We start from the raw sequence: 22451 nt of genomic DNA, 5'->3' as shown, positions 1-22451 counted from the left end.
CCAGGCAGCATCCTGGTAATTCTACTCTGTACCCTTTCCAATGCTTCCACATCCCTCTTATAGTGAGGTGACCAGAACTGGACACAGTTCTCCAAGAGTGGCCTAACCAGAGTTTTATCCAGCTGCATCATTGCCTCGGGATCCTTAAATTCTGTCCCTCGACTTATGAAAGCTAGCACCCCATAAGCTTTCTTAACTACCCTGTCTCCTCTGTACTCTTTACCGTGACACACTGTCTCCACTACACTACTCCCGTCTCCGTCATCCATCCCTCGGTTACATGCAACCCCGTCTCTGTGACCCAGTGACTTTCCTGAAAATTGCACCTTCTCCATCATCCCGTGCGTTGCCTACGCCCCTCCCCGTCTTCGTGATACTCTCCAACTGCTAAACTCTCCCTATCTACGACGCCCCCCTCCACAGCTCCCAACTCTCCCCTCTCTATGTGTCTCAGTCAATTGTGGGGTGTATGAGGAAGAGATGACGTTTAGTATTACACTTCCCCCTTTCCACGATATCTTGTGAGCTTCTCCAATGCTCTCTATGCACAGGCTGGTCATGTGGTTGCACACCACTTGCGTCAGAATCGGCAATCGTAACACCATTTCCCTGGCCTCCTCCTCTCCTCCCCTTCCTTCCTCTTCCCGCAGTACACCAACTGGTCACAAACACACACTCACCATCTCCGAGAGACACACACACAATTCGAGACAACCGGAACGCCGAAAGGCTGGGTATGGGTGAGTGGGGAGACCGGAGGAGGGAGAGGGTGGCGCACTTTTTCCGACTCCAGTAGAGTGTGCTGTGATGGTGCGGGATTTACTTCACATGTCTAACCCCGGCAGTGTGTGATGGATCGTTGCGAAGGGAGCGTTACTCTGTGTATGTTTCCAGGACTGTGTGATGGTGTTGTACGGAGGGAATCTCGCTCTGTCTCTGACTCATAGTCATGGGTCAGTGGATTTCGGTGTTTAGAAAGACTCCGATCAGAGGTAGCGAGCAAGAAAATGGTAACTCACACGTTCTGCTCCAAAAGCTGCAATCAGAACGCCATTTCTGTGGCCTCCAGTTACCTCCCATTCCTTCCTCTTCCCTCAGAACACTATTCCTTCTTTATGATTCTTCAATGAGTGAGTGAGCAGCCAGAGGTCCTGGTCCATACCGGTTCCAAGGATATCGGTATGAATAAAGTGGTGGTTTACAAAACTGAGATCAGGGATTTACCAATCAAATTAAAGGACAGGACAACTGCCCGTCCCCGTGAGCCCAGGCATAGGAAAACCCTACAGATTAGCACGTGGCTCAAGTGTTGACGTAGGTGTGAGGGCTTCAAAATTTGACATCATTGTGTTTTTTCAAAGGAAGGTGAGATCTGTACAAAAGAGATGGAGGACGGTTTGCACATAAACTGAAGGGGAACTGATTGTTTGCCAGTACTGGGAATGAGACCTTTCGGGTGAGTTGGTGAATGCGAGTAGCAGGGCGATGGGATTCAGAGTTCCAGAGCAGATAGCGGAGTTGGTGTGGAGATAGATGTTGTAAAGACCTCAGACAGAGGCGGGCATCAAAGGGTTATTTCAAAGCACGAGCTTTAAAGAAAGGCAGCTGAGCTGCTCAGGGCAGGAATCCACACACTGAGATATGATATTCCGGCCATGACTGAAACGTGGTTGCAATAGGAGAAAGCGGAACAGCGCGTAATTTCGGGGTTCCCTATTTTCAGGCGTGGGAAAGCGGAAGGAATTACAGGAGGAGGGTTGACATGACTGGGCAGAGAAAATGGCACCGCAGTGCACAGTCAGAACAGACAACAGAACTCGTCTCTGTGAGGCTTTATGGATGGAAATGGGGAAATGAGGGAGTATCGCTCTGTCTCTGACTCCCAGTCATGTGTCGGTGGATTTCGGCATTTAAACAGACTCCAATCTGAGTTAGGTTGCAGAAAAATGGTAACTCACTCATTTTGCTGCAAAGACTGCAATCTGATCACCATTTCTGTGGACTAAACTCTCCTCCCTTTCCTTCCTCTTCTCTCAACACACCATTCCTTCTCCATGACTCTTAATTGGGTGAGTGAGCCCCACGAGGACCTGGTCCATATATGAATATTGACCATTTCCTGGTCCATATATATGAATGGGAAGATGGTTCTTCAATGTGAGGTCAGGAATTTAGCAATTAAGTTAAAGGACAGGACCACTAACCGTCTCAGTGTGCCCAGACCAAGGAAGACCTGGTCTATATCGGTACCAATGACATCAGTATGTATAGGAAGGTGGTTCTGCAAAGTGAGGTCAGGGATTCAGCTGTTAAATTAAAGGACTGGACCACCACCCGTCCCAGTGTGCCCAGACCTAGGAAGACTTGGTCTATATCGGCACCAATGACATCAGTATGGATGGAAGGCCGTTCTGCAAAATGAGGGCAGGGATTTAGCAATTAAATTAAAGGACAGGGTCACCACCCGTCCCAGAGAGGCGAGACATAGGAAAACCATACAGATTACCACGTGGCTCAAGAGCTGGTGTAGTAGGGATGGCTTCAAAATTTGGCATTAGTGTGTTTTCTTCCAAGGAAGGTGGGATGTCTACAGAAGAGATGGAGGACCGTTTACACCTAAACTGGAGGGGAACTGATACTCCAGCGGGAAGGTTTGTCAGAACAATGCATGAAGATTTTGGGAGAGTTGTTAAACTCGAATTGCAGGGGGATGGGATTCAGAGTTCCAGCGCAGGTAGCAGAGTGGTTATGGGTCCTGATTTCGGGTTTCCCTATTTTTAGACGTGAGATTGAGGAGGGGTGACATTGCTTGCCTGAGGAAATGTCACCACAGTGCACAGTCAGAACAGACGAGCCGACTCGTCTCAGTGAGGCTATATGGGTGGAAATGAGGAATAAGAAATGTATGGCCGTGATCATGGGGCTACATTATAGACCAGACAACAGTCCGCTGGATTAGGATAAACAAACCTGTAGAGAGATCGCAGACGGTTTGCAGGAAACATAAGAACATGATAATTCGTAGGTAAAAGTCCCAAATAGATAAGAAGAGAGGGTACAGGAGCCTCAGGACCCGAACCGCCCGGATTACGATCGGTTATTACCCCTTAACCATCAGGAGGGAGGTATAGGTGCTTCGGGACACACACCACTTGGTTCATGTACCCTTACCGCCGTTCAGCCATCAGGAGGGAGTTACAGGAGCCTCTGGATCCACACCGCAAGGTTCCGGAGCAATTATTATCCCTCAACCATCGGGAACAGTGGCAGGAGCCTCAAGACACAAACCATTAGGTTCAGGAACAGTTACTAAACTTCAAACATCAGGAGGGAGGGAGGGTGGTACAGGAGCCTCAGGAGAAACACCCCTTAATATCATTTTGCTCTTAATATACCTGTAGAATGTCTTTAGATTATCCTTCACCTTGACTGCCAAAGCGACCTCATGTCATCTTTTAGCCCTCCTGAATTTTTTCTTAATTTTTTTTCACTTTTATAGTCCTCAAGTAACTTCTTCCTTGTTTCCTATACTTGTCATACATCTTTCCATCTTCTTTATGAGTTCCAATATCCCTAAAGAACCAAGTTTCCATATTCATATTCATTTTTCCTTTAATCCTGGCTCGAACATACAAGCTCTGTTCTCTCAAAATTACTCCTTGTAAGTCCTCCCACCTACAAACAACATTCTAGCCAGAGAGCAACCTGTCCCAATCCACGCTTTTTAGATTTTGTTCTCATGTCTTCAAATTAGCCTTTTTTTTAGAACCTCTACCCGAGCGCCTGATCTAGCTTTATCCATCATCAAGTTGAAATTAATATTGTTATGATCGCTGGAACTAAAATGTCCCCCTACACACACTTCCGTCACATGTCATAACTCTTTTCCTGATAGGAGATCTAATATTGTTTCATCTCCAGTCGATTCCTCTATATACTGATACAGAAAACTTTCATGAACATATTTTACAAATTCCAACCTGTCTTGACATTTAACAGTATGAGAGTCCTAACCAATATGTCGAAAATTAAAAGCCCCTTCTATCACAACTTTATGTTTACTGCAGTTGCCTGCCAACTCTCTGCAGATTTGGTCCTCCAATTCTCTCTAACTGTCGGTCTATAATACAACCCTATTAAGAGAGGGAGTGAGTGTATCAGACGAATGTAGGAGGGAAAGGACAAACTGAAAAGAGGAACGATGTGGTGCAAGAGAAGGGGAGGGTTGGGTGGAGGAGTAAGGAAGGGACCGATGGATAGAGGGCGACGGAGGGGGAGGGCGGGTAACTGGAAAAAGGGAGAGGTTCTGACAGACAGCTGGAATTTCCGGGCTGAACGCCACGAAATTCCCAAAACCATCTCACCCAACCCTCGGAAAAGCGGAATGGTGGGGGATAATGCAAGGAACTGTGCTCGGGGGGCAAACGGTAGATGGGTGAGGCGTATCTACAGTTTGGAGTGACACGGGCGTCGTTGGTGGAGAGGAGAAAGAGAAAAAGAAAGGCAGACAAATGAGGGCGTGGGTTGAGATGATGAGGAATAGTTGAAAGTGGGGGAAGGTGGGAGAGAAGGGAAGAGAAGAATGGTGAAGGCAAAGGGGACGAGAGAGAAGGGACAGAGAGGCTGAAAGAGAGAGAGAGAGGAGACAGAGAGAATGAGGGCGTGTATGTGTGTGTGTGAGAGAGAGAGAGTGAGAGTGAGAGAGAGAGCGCGCGCCATTGTATAAAGAAGGGAATACAGAGTGCACAACTGGAAGAGAGAGACGAGGAAACAATGAGAAGGGCAAGAGTGGAGGGGAGCTGTTCAGGTTAATCGGTGAAAGGGGGAGCTCACTAACCTTGTTGGTGTTTGGATGTTTGCCCTGGGGCCGTGGTTTCTCGCAGACAGAGCGTCTGAAGCCCCGGCGATGAGCAGGTGTAGTGGGAACGTCGGTCGCGCAAACCAGGAACCAACCGGGGAATGTAAATCTCCAGAACAACCGGGACTCTGTATGAGGGAAACAAATCACTCCGACATTCTTTCCACCCGCCGTCCTTCTCTACCTCCCTCCTTCCATTCCTTTCGTCTCTCTCCCCATTCGACTACGCTCTCCCTCATCGTCTACATTCCTTTTCCCTCATCCCTCCCTCTCCTGACCGCTTTCTTCCCTGTGCCACACTCTCTCTCCTTCCTATCATCCTCTACGCTCCTCTCATTCCATCTCTCTCCTTCTCTTCCTCCCGTATACACGCCCCCACTTTTCTTCCCCTCTCTCCCAAACGCCTCTCCCTCTATTTCGCTACCCATCTACTTCCGTTTTCTCATCTCCATCGCTCTTATTTTCCCTTCACTCCCACCTCTCTCCCATCATTTCCCTCTACCGTTCCTCCCACTGTCCACTGTCACCCAATTCTTTCTCCGTCGACACGCTATCTCCCCCTCTCTCACTCCCCCTATTTCTCCCCACTCTTATCTCTGTGGGCCACCCTCTCGCACACTCCCAATCCCTCTCCACGGCACCTCCCCAAGACGTGCTCTTGGTTACTCTCTATCAGCCGCTCATCTCGTTTTTCTTGGTGTCTGTCGGACTCCAGTGTCAAAACAGACTTCCTTTGACAACCTTCCTGAGCTCAGAGACGCAGAGGATCCTCGACAGGATGGACGACAGCGAGACTTACGTGAATGTGAAATTCACAAAAACGGACTCAGAGACTCCTTCCAGAGGTGAGTGGGGCAGAGAGATGGAGGGAGGGAGTTTCACTCTGTGTCTGACCCCGGGAGTGTGTGATTGGACGTTGTGGAGGGACAATCCCTTCTTGTCCCTTCGCTCTACTCTCCCTCCTCTCACTCTGCACAAGCCTTATCACTTTCCCCTTCTCTCTCCCTTTCCCTCTCACGTCATTCTTGTGTTCCCTCTCTTCTCCCCTCTATCCCTCTTTTCCCATCTCATCCGCTCTCCCCTCTCTTGTCCTCACTCAGCCCCTTGTCCCTCTCTTTTCCCTCTCCTTCCCATGCTGTTCCCTTTCTCTCCCTTCCCTCTAACGGCCCCTCCCCACTTTCTCCTTCCTTCAACCACACACACCTTCATTGCCCCTCTCCCCTGCCTTCTCTCACGCTATCTGTCCCTCAATTCCCTCTCTCCCACTCTCTCTCCATTTCCTTCCCTCTTTTCCTCCACTTTTGCATCCCTCGCGCCCATACGCCATGCGCCTTCTTCACCACAGAGTCAACCTGCGCAGCTGCTTTGAGCTCGGACACCAAGATCACTCTCATTCTCCACCATGCCTAGTGTCTTACCATTAATACGATATTCTGTCATCGTATTTGACCTATCAAAATGAACCACCTCACACTTAACTGGTTTGAACTCCATCTGCCACTTCTCAGCCCGGTTTTGCATCCTATCAGTTCCCCGCTGTTCTGTCTGACAGCCCTCCAACTATCCACAACACCCAAACATGGTGTCCTCAGCAAACCTGCTAACCCATCCCTCCACATCTTCATCCAATTCACTTATAAAAGTCACGAAGAATAAGGGTCCCAGATCAGATCACTGATGGACCCCAATGGTGACTGACTCCTATGCAGAATATGACCCGTCTACAATCACTCTTTGATTTCTGTGGGAAAGCCAGTGGTGAATTCACAAAGCAATATCCCCTTGGATCCTATTCCTCCTTCCTTTCGCAGTAAGCCTTGCATGGGGTACCTTATTTAATGCTTTGCTGAAATCCGTATACACTAAATCAACTGCTCTTCCTTCACCAATGTGTTTAGTCACACCCCCAGAAAAAATGAATCAGTCTCGTAAGGCAGGATTTGCCCTTCCCAAAGCCATGTTGACAACTCCTACACATATTATACTTCTCCAAATGTTCATAAATCCAGCCTCAGGATCATCTCCATTAACTTAACAAATGCTGAGGTAAGACTCACTGGTCTATAATTTCCTGGGCTATCTCTTCTCCCTTTCATGAATAAAGGAACAACATCCACAACACTCCATCCTCCGGAACCTCTCACGTCTTCATTGATGATGCAAAGATCATCGACAGAGCCTCAGCAATGCAATCTCTTCCCTCGCCTCCCACAGTAGCCTGGGGTATATTTCGTCCGGTACCGGCGACCTATCCGATTTGATGCTTTACAAAAGCTCCATTACATCCTGTTTCGTAACATCTACATGTTCAGGCTTTTCAGTCTGCTGCAAGTCATCACTACAGTCACTAAGATACTGAAGTACAGTATTCATTAAGTAACTCCTATTGTTTTATTAAATATTTATTGTGATCTTATGGTCGTATGGTATCTCTACAGCTGCGCAAGAACGGGAGTCGAAAGTGAAGATCGGAAATAGACCGTACCGTCTGATCTGCCTACTCTGCCTAGTTACGTTCGCCCTCATCGTGATTGTGGTCGGACTCTCGATCCATGGTGAGTGGAACGGTCTCCGGATGGAGTCAGACCGTAAATAAAGAGAGTGGAGTATATTGAGATTGTAAAACACAACAGTGAAACCAACACACCCCTTACCGTAACACCGATGGAAGAGGGCAGCATACATGAGGTATAGGAAACAAAGATCAGATGGGTCTATTGAGGAAAATAGGGTAGCAAGAAAAGAGATGAAGAAGGGGCTGTGACAGAAAGAAGGGAGAAAGAGAAGGCCTTGGCGAGTAGGGTAAAAGAAAACCCCAAGGCATTCTTCAATTATGTGAAGAACAAAAGGATGACAGGAGTAAAGTCAGGACCGATTAGAGATAAAGGTGGGAAGATATACCTGGACGCTGTGGAAGTTAGCGAGGTCCTCAAAGAATACATCTCTTCGGTATTCACCAATGAGAAGGAACTTGATGACGGTGAGGACAATATGAGGGAGTTTGACATTCTGGAGCATGTTGATATTAGGGGAGAGGAGCTGTTGTAGTTGTTAAAATACATTAAGACGGACAAGTCCCCGGGGCCTGACGGAATAATCCCCAGGCTGCTTCATGAGGGGAGGGAAGAGATTGCTGAGCCTCTGGCTAGTATCGTTATGTCCTCGTCGTCTACGGGAATGGTAAAGGAGGATTGGAGAGAGGCGATTATTGTCCTCTTGTTAAAATAAGTTAGTCGGGATAGTCCGAGTAATTTTAGCCCATTGAGCCTTACGTCTGTTTTGGGAAAGCTGTTGGAAAAGATTCTCAGAGATAGAATCGATGGGCATTTAGAGAATCATGGTCTGAACAGGGACAGTCAGCATGGCTTTGTGAAGGGCAGATCGTGTCGAACAAGCCTGATTGAATTCTTTGAGGAGGTGACCAGGCATATAGAGGAGGGTTGTGCAGTGGATGCGATATACTTGGAATTTAGTAAGCCATTTGACAAGGTCCGACATGGTCGAGCTTATTTAGAAAATCACAAAGTATGAGATCCAGGGACGCTTGGACAGATGGATTCAGAAGTGGCTTGCCTGGAGAAAGCAGAGTGTCGTGGTGGAGGGAGTACACTCGGATTGATGTTCCGTGACTTGTGGTGTTCCACAAGGATCGGTTCTAGTACCTCTGCATTTCGTGATTTTATTAACGACATGGATGGTAGAAGGGCGAGTTGGAAAGTGTGGAGACGACACAAAGGTTGGTGGTCTTTTGAATATTGTTAAGGATTGTTGTGGTGGATTGGAGGGTTGTGACTAGTGGTGTCCCAAAAAGATCTGTTCTGGGACCTCTACCTTTCGTTTTTTTTATAAATGACCTGGATGTGGGGGTAGAAGTGTGGGTTGGCAAGTTTGAAGGCGCCACAGAGATTGGTGGTATTGTAGATAGTGTAGAGGATTATCGAAGATTGCAGAGAGACATTGATAAGATGCAGAAGTGGGCTGAAAAGTGGCAGATGGAGTTCAACCCGGAGAATTGTGAGTTTGGAAGGACAAACTCCACGGCAGAGAACAAAGTAAATGGCAGGATACTTGGCAGTGTGGAGGAGCATAGGGATCTGGGGGTACATGTCCACAGATCCCTGAAAGTTGCCTCACAGGTAGATAGAGTAGTTAGGAAAGCTTTTGGAGTGTTAGCTTTCAAAAGTCTATGGATAGAGTTTAAGAGACGCGATGTAATGATGCAGCTCTATAAAACTCTAATTAGGCCTCACTTGGAGTGCTGGGTCCAGTTCTGATCTCCTCACTATAGGACAATGTTCGACATGGTAGAACGTATTTAGAAAGACAGAAAGCATGAGATCCAGGGAGGCTTGGCCAGGGGGATTCAAAAGTGGCTTGCCTGGAGAAAGCAGAGTGCCGTGGTGGAGGGAGTACATTCGGATTGGAGTTCCGTGACTAGTGATGTTCCACAAGGATCGGTTCTAGTACAACTGCATTTCGTGATTTTATTAACGACATGGATGTGCGGGCAGAAGGGCGGGTTGGAATACTTGAATAGTTTGCAGAGAGACAATTCAACCCGCAGAAGTGTGAGGTGGTACACTTTGGAAAGACAAACTCCAAGGCAGAGTACAAAGTAAATGGCAGGATACTTGGATACTTGGTAGTGTGGAGGAGCAGAGGGATCTGGGGGTACATGTCCACAGATCCCTGAAAGTTACCTCACAGGTAGATAGTGTAGTTAAGAACTCTTATTGTTGTTAGCTTTCATAAGTCGAGGGATAGAGTTTAAGAGTCGCGAGGTAATGATGCAGCTCCATAAAACTCTGGTTAGGCCACACCTGGAGTACTGTGCCCAGTTCTGATCTCCCCAATGCAGGAAGGTTGTGGAAGCATTAGAAAGGGTACAGAGGAGATTTACCAATATGTTGCCTGGTTTAGAGAATATGAATTATGATCAGAGTTGAAGGGAGCTAGGGTTTTACTCTTTGGAGAGATGGACGATGAGAAGAGACATGATAGATGTATACAAGACATAAAGAGAATTAGAGTGGACAGCCAGCACCTCTTCCCCAGGGCACCATTGCTCAACACAAGAGGACATGGGTTTAAAGTAAGGGATGGTAAGGTTCAAGGGGGATATTAGAGGAAGTTATTTCACTCAAAGAGTGGTTGATGCGCGGAATGCTCTTCCTGAGTCAGTGGTGGAGGCAGATACACGAGTGATATTTAATATTTAATAGCCTACCAGACAGGTACATGGAGGAGTTTAAGGTGGTGGGTTACATGGGAGGCAGCTTTGAAGGGGTCGGCACAAAATTGTGGGCCGAATGGCCTGAACTGTGCTGTGCTATTCTATGTTCTATAACACGGATGCACCCCAAACCGTGATAAAAAAAATACGCTCTTTATCGTAACACAATCATGACTCATGCTGACACAGACACGTCATTCACCATAACATCAAAAATGCTGTTACAGAAGAACGGTCACGACCTTCACCGAGACACAGATACACTCCAGACCGCGACAGTGACAAGGCCGTCGCTGTGACACACACGATACTGACGTAGACCCCCAGTGTAACATCAACAAAACTTCAGCTTGACACCGACGACACCTCTCACGGTGCCAATTTCAACACCTTCTCTGTGACACTCATCACCGTGACACTGACACAATCGTTCCCTGTGAATCGCTCGGTGGCGTGACACTGACTCACGTGTCACAGCAAACGCTAAACGTCCTTCACCATCTCTCTCAGTATCACAGATTCGTCAGTCTGAGGTCACCTGCGACCGAAGCTGTCATGAGATAAACTCAACCGTTGAATCCAAGGCTTTTCCGTTCAACTCTTATCTGTCCGATCTTAACCGAGTGCACAACGATCTCCGTCACCAGTTCACTGAGATGGAAACGAAGTACAGATCTGTCAACGAAACCAATAATCAAATTTGTGAATTGTTGACCAGCAGAAGAGGTGAGGCATCATCCCCCTCCTCCACCCGCTCCTCATCACAGGGCAGGCATGGAGAGAGGAAGCGTCACTCTGTGATTGACATCGGGAGAGTGTGAAGAGATGGTATGGAGGGTGATCCACTCTGTGTTTAACCCGGTGAGTGTGTGATGGGCTGCGTGGAGGGAGTTTCCCTCTGTCACTGAATCCAGGAGAGTGTGATGGGACGTTGTGGAGATTGATTCACTCTGTGTCTGAACACGGGATTGTGAGACGTAACAATACAGCTTCACTCGATGTCTCACAGTGGGTGTTCAGATGGGACAGTATGGATCCCCTTCACTCTGTGTCTGATAGCGGCAGTCTGTGAAGGAACAGTGCCCAGAGAGATGTACTCCATGTCTGACCCCTGAAGTGTGTTATGACACCGTGGGGAGAGCGTTTCACTCTGAATCCGGGGGTATGCGACAAGACGGTGTAGCGGAGGCTTCACACTGTGCCTGAATCCCAGAGGGAGGGATGGGACGGAATAAAGGGACCATCATTATGTGTCTGAAATCAGGAGTGTGTGATGGGAGAGTGTGGATGGAGCTTCACTCTGTGTCTTACTCAGGGACTGTGTGAGGGGATAGTGCAGGGGGACGTTCATACGATGTGATACCGCATTGTGTGATTGGATGTTGTGGAGGGAGTCTGAACCCATCAGTGCCATGGGAGAGCGTGGGCGGAACTTCACTTTATTTGTGAGCACAGCTGAGCGTGATGGGACGGTTGAGAGAGAGCTTCACTCTGTGACTCGCCAGGAGGAGTGTGTTGTACGGAGTTCGTAAGGAGGGAGATTTACACTGTGTTAGGTCGGGTGTGTGTGATGGGACGGTGTGGAGGGAACTTCTCTCGTTTTCTGATCCCTGTGTTATTTGATGTCTCCGCTTAGAAACAGCATCATACTGTGTTTGACCACGGGAATATGCGGCAGGGGTGTGTTAGGGAAGTGTTCTGGGAGGTTCTCTCTGTGTTAATCGGCAGGACTGAGTATTCGGAGAGTGTGCAGGGAGCTTCACTCCATGTTTGAACCAAGGAGTGTGTGATAGTGTGGTGGAGTGAAGCTTCAGTCTGAGACTGACCCCGGAAGTGTGTGATGGGACGGTGGGAGGGAGATTCACTCAGTGTCTGATCCAGGGAGTGTGTGATTGGACAGGGTGCATGGATCTTCACTCTCTGTCTGACCTCGGGAGTGTGTGATGGGACAGTGTGGAAGGAGCATCACTCTGCGTCTGACACTGGGAGAGTATAATGGAACTGTGAGATAAAATCTTCAATCTTCGACTGTCCCCGAGATTATGAGACCTGACATTGTGGACGGAAGCCAAATATGTGTCTGACCGATCAGGAAGTGTGTGATTGAATGGCCTGCAGGGACCTTCACTCTATAACTCACTCGGAATTCCTGTGTTGGGACGGTGCCGAGGTAGTTTCATTGCGACTCTGATCTCGGGAGTGTGTGATGGGACGGCATGGAGGGAGCTTCACTCTGTGTCTGACCCCTGGAGTGTGTGATGGGACAGTGTGGAGGGAGATTCACTGTGTGTCTGACCCTGGGAGTGTGTGACGGGACGGTGTGGAGGGAGATTCACTCTGTGTCTGACCCTGGGAGTGTGTGACGGGACGGTGTGGAGGGAGATTCACTCTGTGTCTGACCCCGGGAGAGTGTGACGGGACGGTGTGGAGGGAGATTCACTCTGTGTCTGACCCCGGGAGTGTGTGACGGGACGGTGAGGAGGGAGATTCACTCTGTGTCTGACCCAGGGAGTGTGTGACGGGACGGTGTGGAGGGAGATTCACTCTGTGTCTGACGCCGGGAGTGTGTGACTGTAGGGAAGACGGTCTTCCGTCGAATGTAATGGACGGTACGCAGGGAGACTCACTGTTCCTTGTTCCTCATTTCCAGAGCAAGGGTGTTACCAGGATTGGATCAGAAATGAAAACCGGTCTTATTTTATATCGACGGTTAACACTTCCTACGATGAAGCGAAGCAGTATTGTTCGATCTCTTATTCGACACTTCTTGAAATAAATTCAGCAGAAGAACAGGTACGTGTCAGATCGACGGAAGATATATCCACACCAGAGGGAAGCTCCCTCCGGATCGTTTGATCTCACACTTCCGGGGTCAGACACAGAGTGAAGCACCCTCCTTCTAATACCAGCACACACTCCCGGTGTCAGAAACTGAGTGAATCTCCTATACATGGTCCCTTCACATATTTTAGGAGTCAGACCCAGAGTGAATCACCCTCCATACGGTCTCATCACACAGTCCCGGGGTCAGACACAGAGGGAATCTTCCTCCACACAGTGACATCTCATTCTACTGTGGTGAGGCACGGAATTAAGCTCCCGCAACACCATCCCTTCAAACTGTCCTGGGGTCAGACATAAAGGAACGCTCCTTAAATTTAGCTCGAATTCAATCGTTAATGATTGTGATTTAATTTCACAGAAATTTGTTGTCAAAGCTGTACGCGACCAACGCAGTTCATACTGGATTGGAAAATGCAAAGACGGGTGAGATTTGGGATCTTGAAAGTTTCTGAGAAGAAAGTGGGTCTTCGGATTGATACAGGCTGCGAGAAGCGAGTGGGCGGTGGATTTATTTTGGGGATTGGCACAGGCTGTATGTGCAGCGGGATTAGTTTGTGGTCAGACACGGGTTGATAAAAAGAGTGGACATTGGTATGAGTTTGCGGACTGACAAGGACTGTGGGAAGAGAGTGGGCAATCGGGGCATTTTGGAGAGAGAGAAAGTCCTGCGTTGCGAGAATGGGCAATTGGATTTGTTTGGGGTTCGGCACGATCTGTTGGTAGAGAGTGCGCAGTAAAATTACCATAACCATATAACTATACAACAATTACAGCACGGAAACAGGCCTTTCCGGCCCTTCTAGACCATGTCGAAAGCTTACTTACACCTAGTCCCACCAACCTGCACTCAACCGATAACCTTCCATTCAAATCCTGTCCAAAAACCTAACTTTTTTTTAAATGACAAAATCAAACATGCCTCTAACACTTTTACTAGAAGCTCGTTCCACACAGCTACCACTCTCTGAGTAAAGAAGTTCCCCCTCGTGTTGCCCCAAAACTTTTGGCTATTAACTCTCAACTCATGTCCTCTTGTTTGAATCTCCCTACTCTCAATGGAAAAAAAGCCTATCTACATCAACTCTATCTATCGCACTCATAATTTTAAATACCTCTATCAATACCCCTCTCACCCTTCTACGCTCCAAGGAACCTAACTTGTTCAACCTTTCTCTGTACTTAGGTGCTGAGACCCAGCTAACATTCTAGTAAATCTTCTCTGTACTCTCTCTATTTTGTTGCCATCTTTTTACAATTCGGTGACAGAACTGTACACAAAACTCCAAATTTGGCCTCACCAATGCCTTGTACAATTTTGACATTACATCCCAACTCCTATACACATTGCTCTTATTTATAAAGGCCAGCATACTAAAAGCTTTCTTCACCACCCTATCCACATGAAATTCCACCTTCAGGGAACTATGCACCATAATTTCAAGATCACTCTGTTCTACAGGTTTCCACAATGCCCTACCGTTTACCATCTATGTCCTACTTTGATGAGTGCTACCAAAATGTAACACCTCATACATAAGTATTGAACTCCATCTGCCATCATTCAGCCCACTCTTCTAACTGGCCTAAATCTCTCTGCAAGCGTTGAAAACCTACTTCATTATACACAACAGCACCTATCTTAGTATCATTTTGCATACTTACTAATCCAATTTACCACCCCATCATCTAGATCATTTATGGATATGACAAACATCATTGGTCCCAGTATAGATCCCTGAGATACACCACTAGTCACCGGCCTCCAACCTGACAAACAGTTATCCACCACTACTCTCTAGCATCTCCCATCCAGCCACTGTTGAATCCATTTTACTGCTTCAATATTAATACCTAACGATTGATCCTTCCTAACTTACCATCTGCGCGGAACCTTGTCAAAGGCCTTACTGAAGTCTATATAGACAATATCCACTGTTTTACCTTCGTCAACTTTCCTAGTAACCTCTTCAAAAAACTCATTAAGAATTGTCACACATTACTTTCAACGCACAAATCTATGTTGACTGCGCCTGATCAGACCCTGTCTATACAGATAATTATATATCATCTCTAAGAATACTTCCCATTAATTTACCCACCACTGACGACAAACTGATATGCCTATAATTGTTAGGTTTACTTTTAGATTCATTTTTAAACAATGGGACCACATGAGCATTGTACCAATCCTCCGGCACCATCCCCGTTTCTAATGACATTTGAAATATTTCTGTCACAGCCCCTGCTATTGCTACACTAACTTCCCTCAGAGTCCTAGGGATATCTTTTCAGGACCCGAAGTCTTATCCACTTTTGTTATTCTTTAAAAGCTCCAGTGCTTCCTCTTCTTTAATCATCATAGCTTCCATAACTACCCTACTTGTTTGCCTTATACAGTACAATATCCTTCTCCTTCGTGAATACCGATGAAAATAGATTGTTCAAAATCTCCCACATCTCTTTTGGCTCCACGCATGGCTGTCCACTGTGATTATCTAACGGACCAATTTTATCCCCCACTATACTTTTGCTATTAATATAACTGTAGAAACCCATTGGATTTATTTTCACCTTACTTGCCAAAGCAACCGCGTATCTTCTTTCAGCTTACTAATTTCTTTCTTAAGATTCTTTCTACATTATTTATATTCCTCGAGCACCTCATTTACTCCACGCTGCCTATATTTGTTGTAGATCTCACTCTTTTTCCAAACCAAGTTTCCAATATTGCTTAAAAAACATGGCTCTCTCAACCTTTTAACCTTTCCTTTCAACCTAACAGGAACATAAAGATTCTGTACCCTCAAATTTTCACCTTTAAATGACCTCCATTTCTCTATTACATCCTTCCTAAAAAGCAAATTGTCCCAATCCACTCTTTCTAAATCCATTCGTATCTATTCAAAGAGGGCTTTTCTCCAATCAAAAATCTCATTTTTGGGTCCAGTCCTATCTTTCTACATAATTGTATTGAAACTAACGGTATTGTGATCACTGGACACGGAGTGATCCCCAAATCATACCTCCGTCACCTGACCCATCTCATTCCCTAACAGCAGATCCAATACTGCCCGTTCTCCAGTTGGTACCTCTATGTATTGTTGCAAAAAGCTATCATGCATACATTTTACACACTCCATACCATCCAGCCCTTTAACAGGATCGGCTTCCCAGTCTATGTGTAGATAATTAAAATCTCGCAAAATCACAACCTTCTGCTTACTACAAATATCTGCTATCTCCTTACAAGGAGTCAGGCAGTGGGTGTAGTTTGGTCTGACACTGATCTGTGGAGTGGGGTGGTGAGTGTGAACACTTAGGCAGAAGCCACAGGCCTGTGGGGAGCCAGTAAAGAATGGGAGCATTTTGAGGACTGACATGTGGCCTTGGGAGAGACTGGCTCTGTGGTAATATTTTGCGGACTGACACGGGCCTGTGAGGAGAAGGTTGGGTACTGTTATTATTCTGGACTCTGACACCGATCAGTGGGTAGAGAGTGGGACAAGGGATTACTTTGGTGACTGACACAGGGCTGCCGGGGGAGAGTGGGTCAGTGGGAGAATTCTGCAGACTGACACAGGGCTGTGCTTGGAAAGTGGGGTTGTGGGAGATGCTGGGGTGCCACAGGTAAATGGCGAGGGAGTGTATCAGTAGTTTTGGAGACTGACTGCTGGAGGTGCGTTGACATTGTTTACGCCTCTTTGATAGGAAAGTGGCTTCGAATGTCATGTTCCGGATGTACGGTGGAGTCCCCGAGTGCGGTGAATGTACATGGTACACTGAGCTTAAACATTGCAGTCAGGTTCGTACGCGCTTCGTCTGTGAGAAGTCTGCACCTTTGTGTCCGGATATTTCTGAAAAGATCCGGGATCTCTGTCAACAACCAGTGGAGCCGACGTGAATATAATGATAAAATCCTCTTTCTCCCCCATTTCTCTTAAACCCTCACACTACCCCTTCCGCGCCGCTGCCCCTCACCCTTACCCTATTCTCCTCTTTCCTTCTATCACAATCTTACTCACCATCTTGTCCTCTCTTTACCCTCGTCCCTATAAAGTCACTCTTCCATCCCTCTCCACTCCCACCTCCTTAGTTTCATGCATATTTTCCTCACACGCTTTCTTACCTCCCATTCCCCCAATTCCCCCTTCTGTTCCCGGTCTCTCCCTCGATTCTCTACTCTGCTTCTACCCACTCTCCCCATCCCACTCTCTCTATTTTATCTAAACCATATCGCTCCCCGCTTCAGTCTTTAGCTACACTCCCCTCAATCATGTGCGTAATTTTCTCGGTACCCCAGTCCTGGGGAAATAGAGTGCACGCATTACCCTGATCAGTGTCCCTCGTGGTTCTGTACACCTCTGTAAGGTCACCGAAAAAAGTCTCAGAATTCCCAACCTCGCTCCATAACTCCGTCCCTCCTGTCCCGGCAGCATCCTCGGAAATCTCCCTCTGCAATCTTTCCAGTTCGTTGAGATTTTTCTTAGAGCAAGGCAAGCAGAACCGAACTCCATACTCCAAGTGCGGGCTGACCGACGTCATCTGCAACTGCAACGTGACCTCCGACCCCCGTACTCAGTGTCCTGACTGATGAAGGCCAGCGTGTCAAATGTCCTGTCCACCTGTATCGCATCTTTTCTACCGGATTCACGGTCTGTTTTATTATCTGTGACTTAGACCACCCGAGATTTGTTCTTTTGAAGAATCTGTTAGGGTGCAAATATGTAAAATTAATGTCAAATGCTGAAAGCTAATAAATGCTTCAAAAATGTGGAGATAGTGCTGATGCGTTCAGGAATATGCTGGCGGAGGGGAAGAGGGTCTTCCTGGTTCATTGAGATTTCAGTCTCCTGTTCGTCATCAACCCTCCTTCCCAGCCGACCATCCCCGTCACCGTCATCCACGACTTCCCCTACAGCCCTTCCCGTATCCTCCACCGCCATCTTCTTCTGCACACCCTGTCTCCATCAACATTCCGTCCCCTACACTCCGTGCCGTCTCCATTATCTCCTCCTTCTCCAATTCCTCTCCCCGTCTCCCTGACCCGCTACATCAGCTGCAGGTCCTCCACGATTCCATTAACCCTCACTCTCCTCTACACGTCTCCCTCTCTGTGTTCATACGGAAGTCTGGGGAGGACGGGGTGAGGTGACGTCTGATGTTACACCAGACTCCTTCACCGGATATCGATCTCTCGGTTCTGAACCTCTGCACTGTTCTCTGTCAACAGGCCGATCGTTTGGTTCGATAACACTTCATCCCAGTGACCGCTATCTCACCACCACGTCTGTTCTCCCACCAAAACCATCCCCTCTTCCAATTCGCTCCTTTTCCCTGCACATTCACTAAACAGAAACACACGCACATTCTCCGAGCCGGCACACAATTCAAGACTACTGGAACGGCGGAGTTCTGGGGATTGGTGAGAGGGAAGGAGCTTCTGAACATGGGAGTTTCTGAAGGGACCCAGGGGGAGTAAGCTTCAGTTTGTGTCTGAACCCGGGTGTGTGCGATAGGACGGTCTGCAGAAAGTGTCACCCAGTGTCTAACTTCAGGAGAGTGTGCTGCGACTGTGTGGAGGGAGTTTCACTCTGTGCCTGACCCCGGGAGTGTGTGATGGGACGGTGTGGAGGGATACTCACTCTGTATTTGACCCCGGGAGTGTGTGATGGGACGGTGTGGAGGGGCTTCACTGTGTTTGAACCCGAGAGTGTGTGATGGGATGGTGTGCGGAGAATTTCACACAGTGTTTGAATGTGTGTGTGTGTGTGTGTGTGTGTGTGTGTGTGTGTGTGTGTGTGTGTGTGTGTGTGTGTGTGTGTGTGTGCGTGCGTGTCTGTCTGTCTGTCTGTCAGTCTGTGAGATGAGCCAGATAAGAAGGAAAGAGTGTCGGGATATTGGATTTCAGTGGAAGTCAGAGGGATTATCTCTTTGAATCTTCAAAAAAGAGAGTCTTGGGCAACTGACTGTAGTTAAAAAAATGCTGTTTGATTTGTTTTCGGTTTAATCATTGTTTCTTTCTTTGTAATCGCACAGTCATAGCAGTAACAATGCCTGTCTGGAGAGTTAAATACTCCTTTTGCGAGATGAAAGAAAGTAATCCAGCTGCACCTTCTATCACTCGGCGTTACGGAGTTGGGACTGGAAATGGAGGTACTCGGGATTATTCGGAAAGCTGTGGGGGTGATAGGGAGGACATACAGAGTGGTATTAACACTCAAGGTGTAGGATACAGGAAACTAGGTGACAAACAAGAGGGTGAAAGGGGTTAAAAGCCAAAGCCGGTGCAGAGCCCCTTGTGGCCAACCTGTTTAATAACAGGTAGACCACTTTGGATAGGTCTGGATGGGAGGAGGGAGGTGCAAATGACCAAGCAGGGGAAAGTCTCACCGGTCAGTTCTCTGGCACTGACTGTGGTTCTGTTCCTCAGACAGGAGGGTGTTGAAATGTGGCGAGCTGTATCGATAGGGTTGTCTTTGTTAGGGGAAGGGAAAAGAAGTTACTGTGAACGAGAACGAGATTCCTCGATGGTATGCGGTCGTTATCCTCACCAGTATATAGATAGGAAAAGGGAGTCGGTTCTGCAAACTTGTGTATGCGCAGCTGTGGCCAAAATTAGAAAGAACATTCAGTTCAAAACGTGGCTAAAATGTTAGGTTTGGAACGAGGTCTTCAGATATGTGAATAGCTGGGATCTCTTCCTCGGAAAGTGCGACCTCTACAGACGAGACGGATTCAATTCAATTCAATTTAAGTTTACGGCAATTCCATCACACATGACCGTCGGTGCCAAGCTGCTAAACACAAAACCAACTGTCGCACGAGGCACAAAGCACACATAATATGTATGAAATAGAAAGATAGCAAGCATATGTAGGATATCAATGAAATACTTTCATGCTTTATGTACACGTGCACACAAGCACGCGCGCGCGCACATATTTATATATAAGCAACTTGAGGTTCTAGGCACTTTAAAAGCCACCGAAATCTGCAATTTGTCGAAAGAAGACATCAAACTAAAACGCTCGTGCACACATCGACGGCCAATTCACTGATGGTATAGACCTTGAAAAAGACACACACCGACGCCATCTTCAAAGGGACACTGAAAAACCCCTTACAGTATTTCTGTGTCACCGACACAACCCTCGTCGAGATACAAACACGCCCCTCATAACGACACCCACACACAAACAGACACTGCACTGCAACAAGGAAACTTCCTCGCTGTGTTCATAACACCTTCCCTCTACAAATTCCCTCCCCAAATCCGTAAAACACTCCCTCTCCAACACTACTCCTCGTGCCAGTCACACATTCCCTCCATAACACCACACCGTCACCCGTCCCTCCCTTACAATCTACCCCTTCTCCGTGACACAGTCCCTACATTGCACACATTCTCCGGCTGGGTCATCTACAACATTCACTACGCCCCACCCCTTCCGCGTGATCCACCCCATCACTTAAACCCGAACCCGTCTTCGTCAACCTCTCCTTTACCTGCACTACTCTCTGTCTCTGTCACACACTCCTTACACAACATCAACTCACTTTCAGTAGCCCCCTTCCCTTACAGGCTACAACGTCTCCGTGACCTATTCCCTCCCCTGCACACGTCCCGTTTCCGTTATCCCCTACCTTCCTGTGGCACCTCCCACGTCTCCGTTACCTCCTCAATCCCTTAAACTATCCCCATCTCGGTCACCGCCCCATTCGCCTCCCTTACTGCGTTCACAGGCAATTGTGGGGACTATGAGGGAGAGATGACGTCTGTTGCTACACCTACCACCTTCCTCCGGATATCTCTCACCCTTAGCAAAGGGTATATTACTGTGGATACGGTCGGAGAGGTGACCTAATGATGGAAAATCTCAGTGGGACCTTTCAAGGAAGGTGCGACACCTACAGGCGTGACAGTTTCACTGCTTTACAATTCAATTCAATTCCAGCGTTGGACATCAGAAAGAAAACGGAAGGAATTGAAGGAGGAGGGGTGAAAATCCTAGGCAGAGAAAATGTCACCGCCGTGCTCAGTCACGACAGACATGAGAACTCGTCTAAGTGAGGCCCTATGGGTGGAAATGAGGAATATAAAATAAATAAATGACCATTTTCTTGGGGATAAATTCTATATTATTACGAGAGACACAGATAGACCAGATAACTGGCAAATTTTCCTGAAGAGGCGTAGTGTGAGAGGTGAGAGATACAGGTATTTCTCATTTCGAAAGACATAGACAGACGAGATAACCTGTACGTTTCTCCCCTGGGATAGAAATTTCTAATACAGCAGAGTTTAAGGTGAGAAGAGGGATGCTTATAGGAGCTGTGATGGGCAAGCTCTTGTTTACACAGAGAGCCTGGGTGACTGGAATGCGCTGCCAGGGTTTGTGGGTGAGACAGTTCGATAGAGGTGTTTAAGTGCTTCTTTGACAGGCGTGTGGATGTACAGGGATTGGAGGGAGATGGACATTGTGATGCCAGAGAGGATTTCATTCAGATCTCCCCATCCTCTCAAATTCACCCCACAGCCATGGAGGGGAGGATTCATCATGATAGAGCCGGTTGGGGCTACATCCCTCTGCAGCCTCTTGCGACCCTCTGAGTTGCGGGCTCCATACCAGATCCTGAGCCTCCCCATTGTACCTCTGGAGAAATTTCCGAATCTTCAGCGAGAGACGACAGATCCCCAGACTCCTAAAGTTGTCATCCCTTCTGTATCTGAGTGCTGTGGATGGTGGTGAAGGTGAGTGCAGAGCAAGGTGTAGAATACACTCAGACTCAGATGCGAAATAAACAAGAACACATTGAAGAAAACCAAAGACGAATTCACAAAGACTGGTATCAGAAAGGGATCTCCTACGGTTGAGGATCCCTTTAACTACAGACATTCCAGGAATGAATGTGGCGGGCAAAAAATGGCAGCCTGAGTCTTAAAGGGGAAGTGACAGCTCACCACACTCCGGGGAATGGGCGTGGCGAAACTTGGATACGCGTTCACATTAGCCTTTTCGCTTTATGTAATTAGAAAGCGTTTTACTGTCCGTTTTTATATTAGAAAAGAGGTTCTGTGTGTGATAGAGAGATTCCTAGACGGAATTTTGCCTCCAGAGTGTCAGGGACACTACCACTCTCAGCGTATGCTCAGCAATCTTAAGTGGGAGGAGAAGTTCGGTCCGTGCTAGTGTGGCCCGAAATAGGAAGACAACACCGATTAACACGTGGCTAAGATGCCGTGATATGAATGAGGGCTTCTGATAGTTGGATCATTGGGTTCTCTTCCGAGGAAGGTGCGACCAGTGTATGTCCTATTTCAATACAATGAAAAGTTTAATTTTCATTCAATCTTAGATGAATAGCCATTAGTACAGCTGGACGAAACAGCGTTACTCCAGGACCAAGGTGCAAAAACACCTGTAAAATATAAGGCTTAAAATCGGCCACAACGCAGCTTGAGTCCCGGGGTCCACAGAATGCGACCGAAATCTGGATTCACCACCAACAGAGGTT

General features: G+C 47.4%; 1 protein-coding gene across 3 annotated transcripts; it reads left to right on the top strand.

Annotated features, from left to right (window-relative positions):
• Positions 1 to 643: 643 nt before the first annotated feature.
• On the top strand, positions 644 to 17118 carry LOC140719908 (uncharacterized). Of its 3 annotated transcripts, none has more exons than XM_073034835.1 (7): positions 644 to 740; positions 5574 to 5703; positions 7297 to 7413; positions 10602 to 10817; positions 12742 to 12884; positions 13294 to 13358; positions 16644 to 17118. In XM_073034835.1, exons 2-7 carry the CDS (start codon positions 5637 to 5639, stop codon positions 16834 to 16836), a joined length of 801 nt encoding a protein of 266 aa, XP_072890936.1. In that variant the 5' UTR covers positions 644 to 740; positions 5574 to 5636; the 3' UTR covers positions 16837 to 17118. The 3 variants fall into 3 exon arrangements, with proteins under 3 accessions (XP_072890936.1, XP_072890935.1, XP_072890937.1); XM_073034834.1 differs by having other exon boundaries at positions 659 to 740; positions 5614 to 5703; XM_073034836.1 differs by having other exon boundaries at positions 690 to 734; positions 5609 to 5703.
• The last annotated feature ends 5333 nt before the right edge of the window (positions 17119 to 22451 follow it).

This window comes from Hemitrygon akajei, unplaced genomic scaffold, assembly GCF_048418815.1.
Source record: "Hemitrygon akajei unplaced genomic scaffold, sHemAka1.3 Scf000033, whole genome shotgun sequence".
Lineage (NCBI taxonomy): Eukaryota > Metazoa > Chordata > Chondrichthyes > Myliobatiformes > Dasyatidae > Hemitrygon > Hemitrygon akajei.
Note: the sequence above shows the minus strand (reverse complement) of the source record. Positions and strands in the feature narration are given on the sequence as shown.

Excerpts from the sequence above, each read along its gene's own strand:
- LOC140719908 (XM_073034834.1), top strand. Across the intron at positions 10,818-12,741 it reads ATTGTTGACCAGCAGAAGAG|AGCAAGGGTGTTACCAGGAT; the intron begins GTGAGGCATCAT and ends CCTCATTTCCAG. Across the intron at positions 12,885-13,293 it reads TAAATTCAGCAGAAGAACAG|AAATTTGTTGTCAAAGCTGT; the intron begins GTACGTGTCAGA and ends TTAATTTCACAG.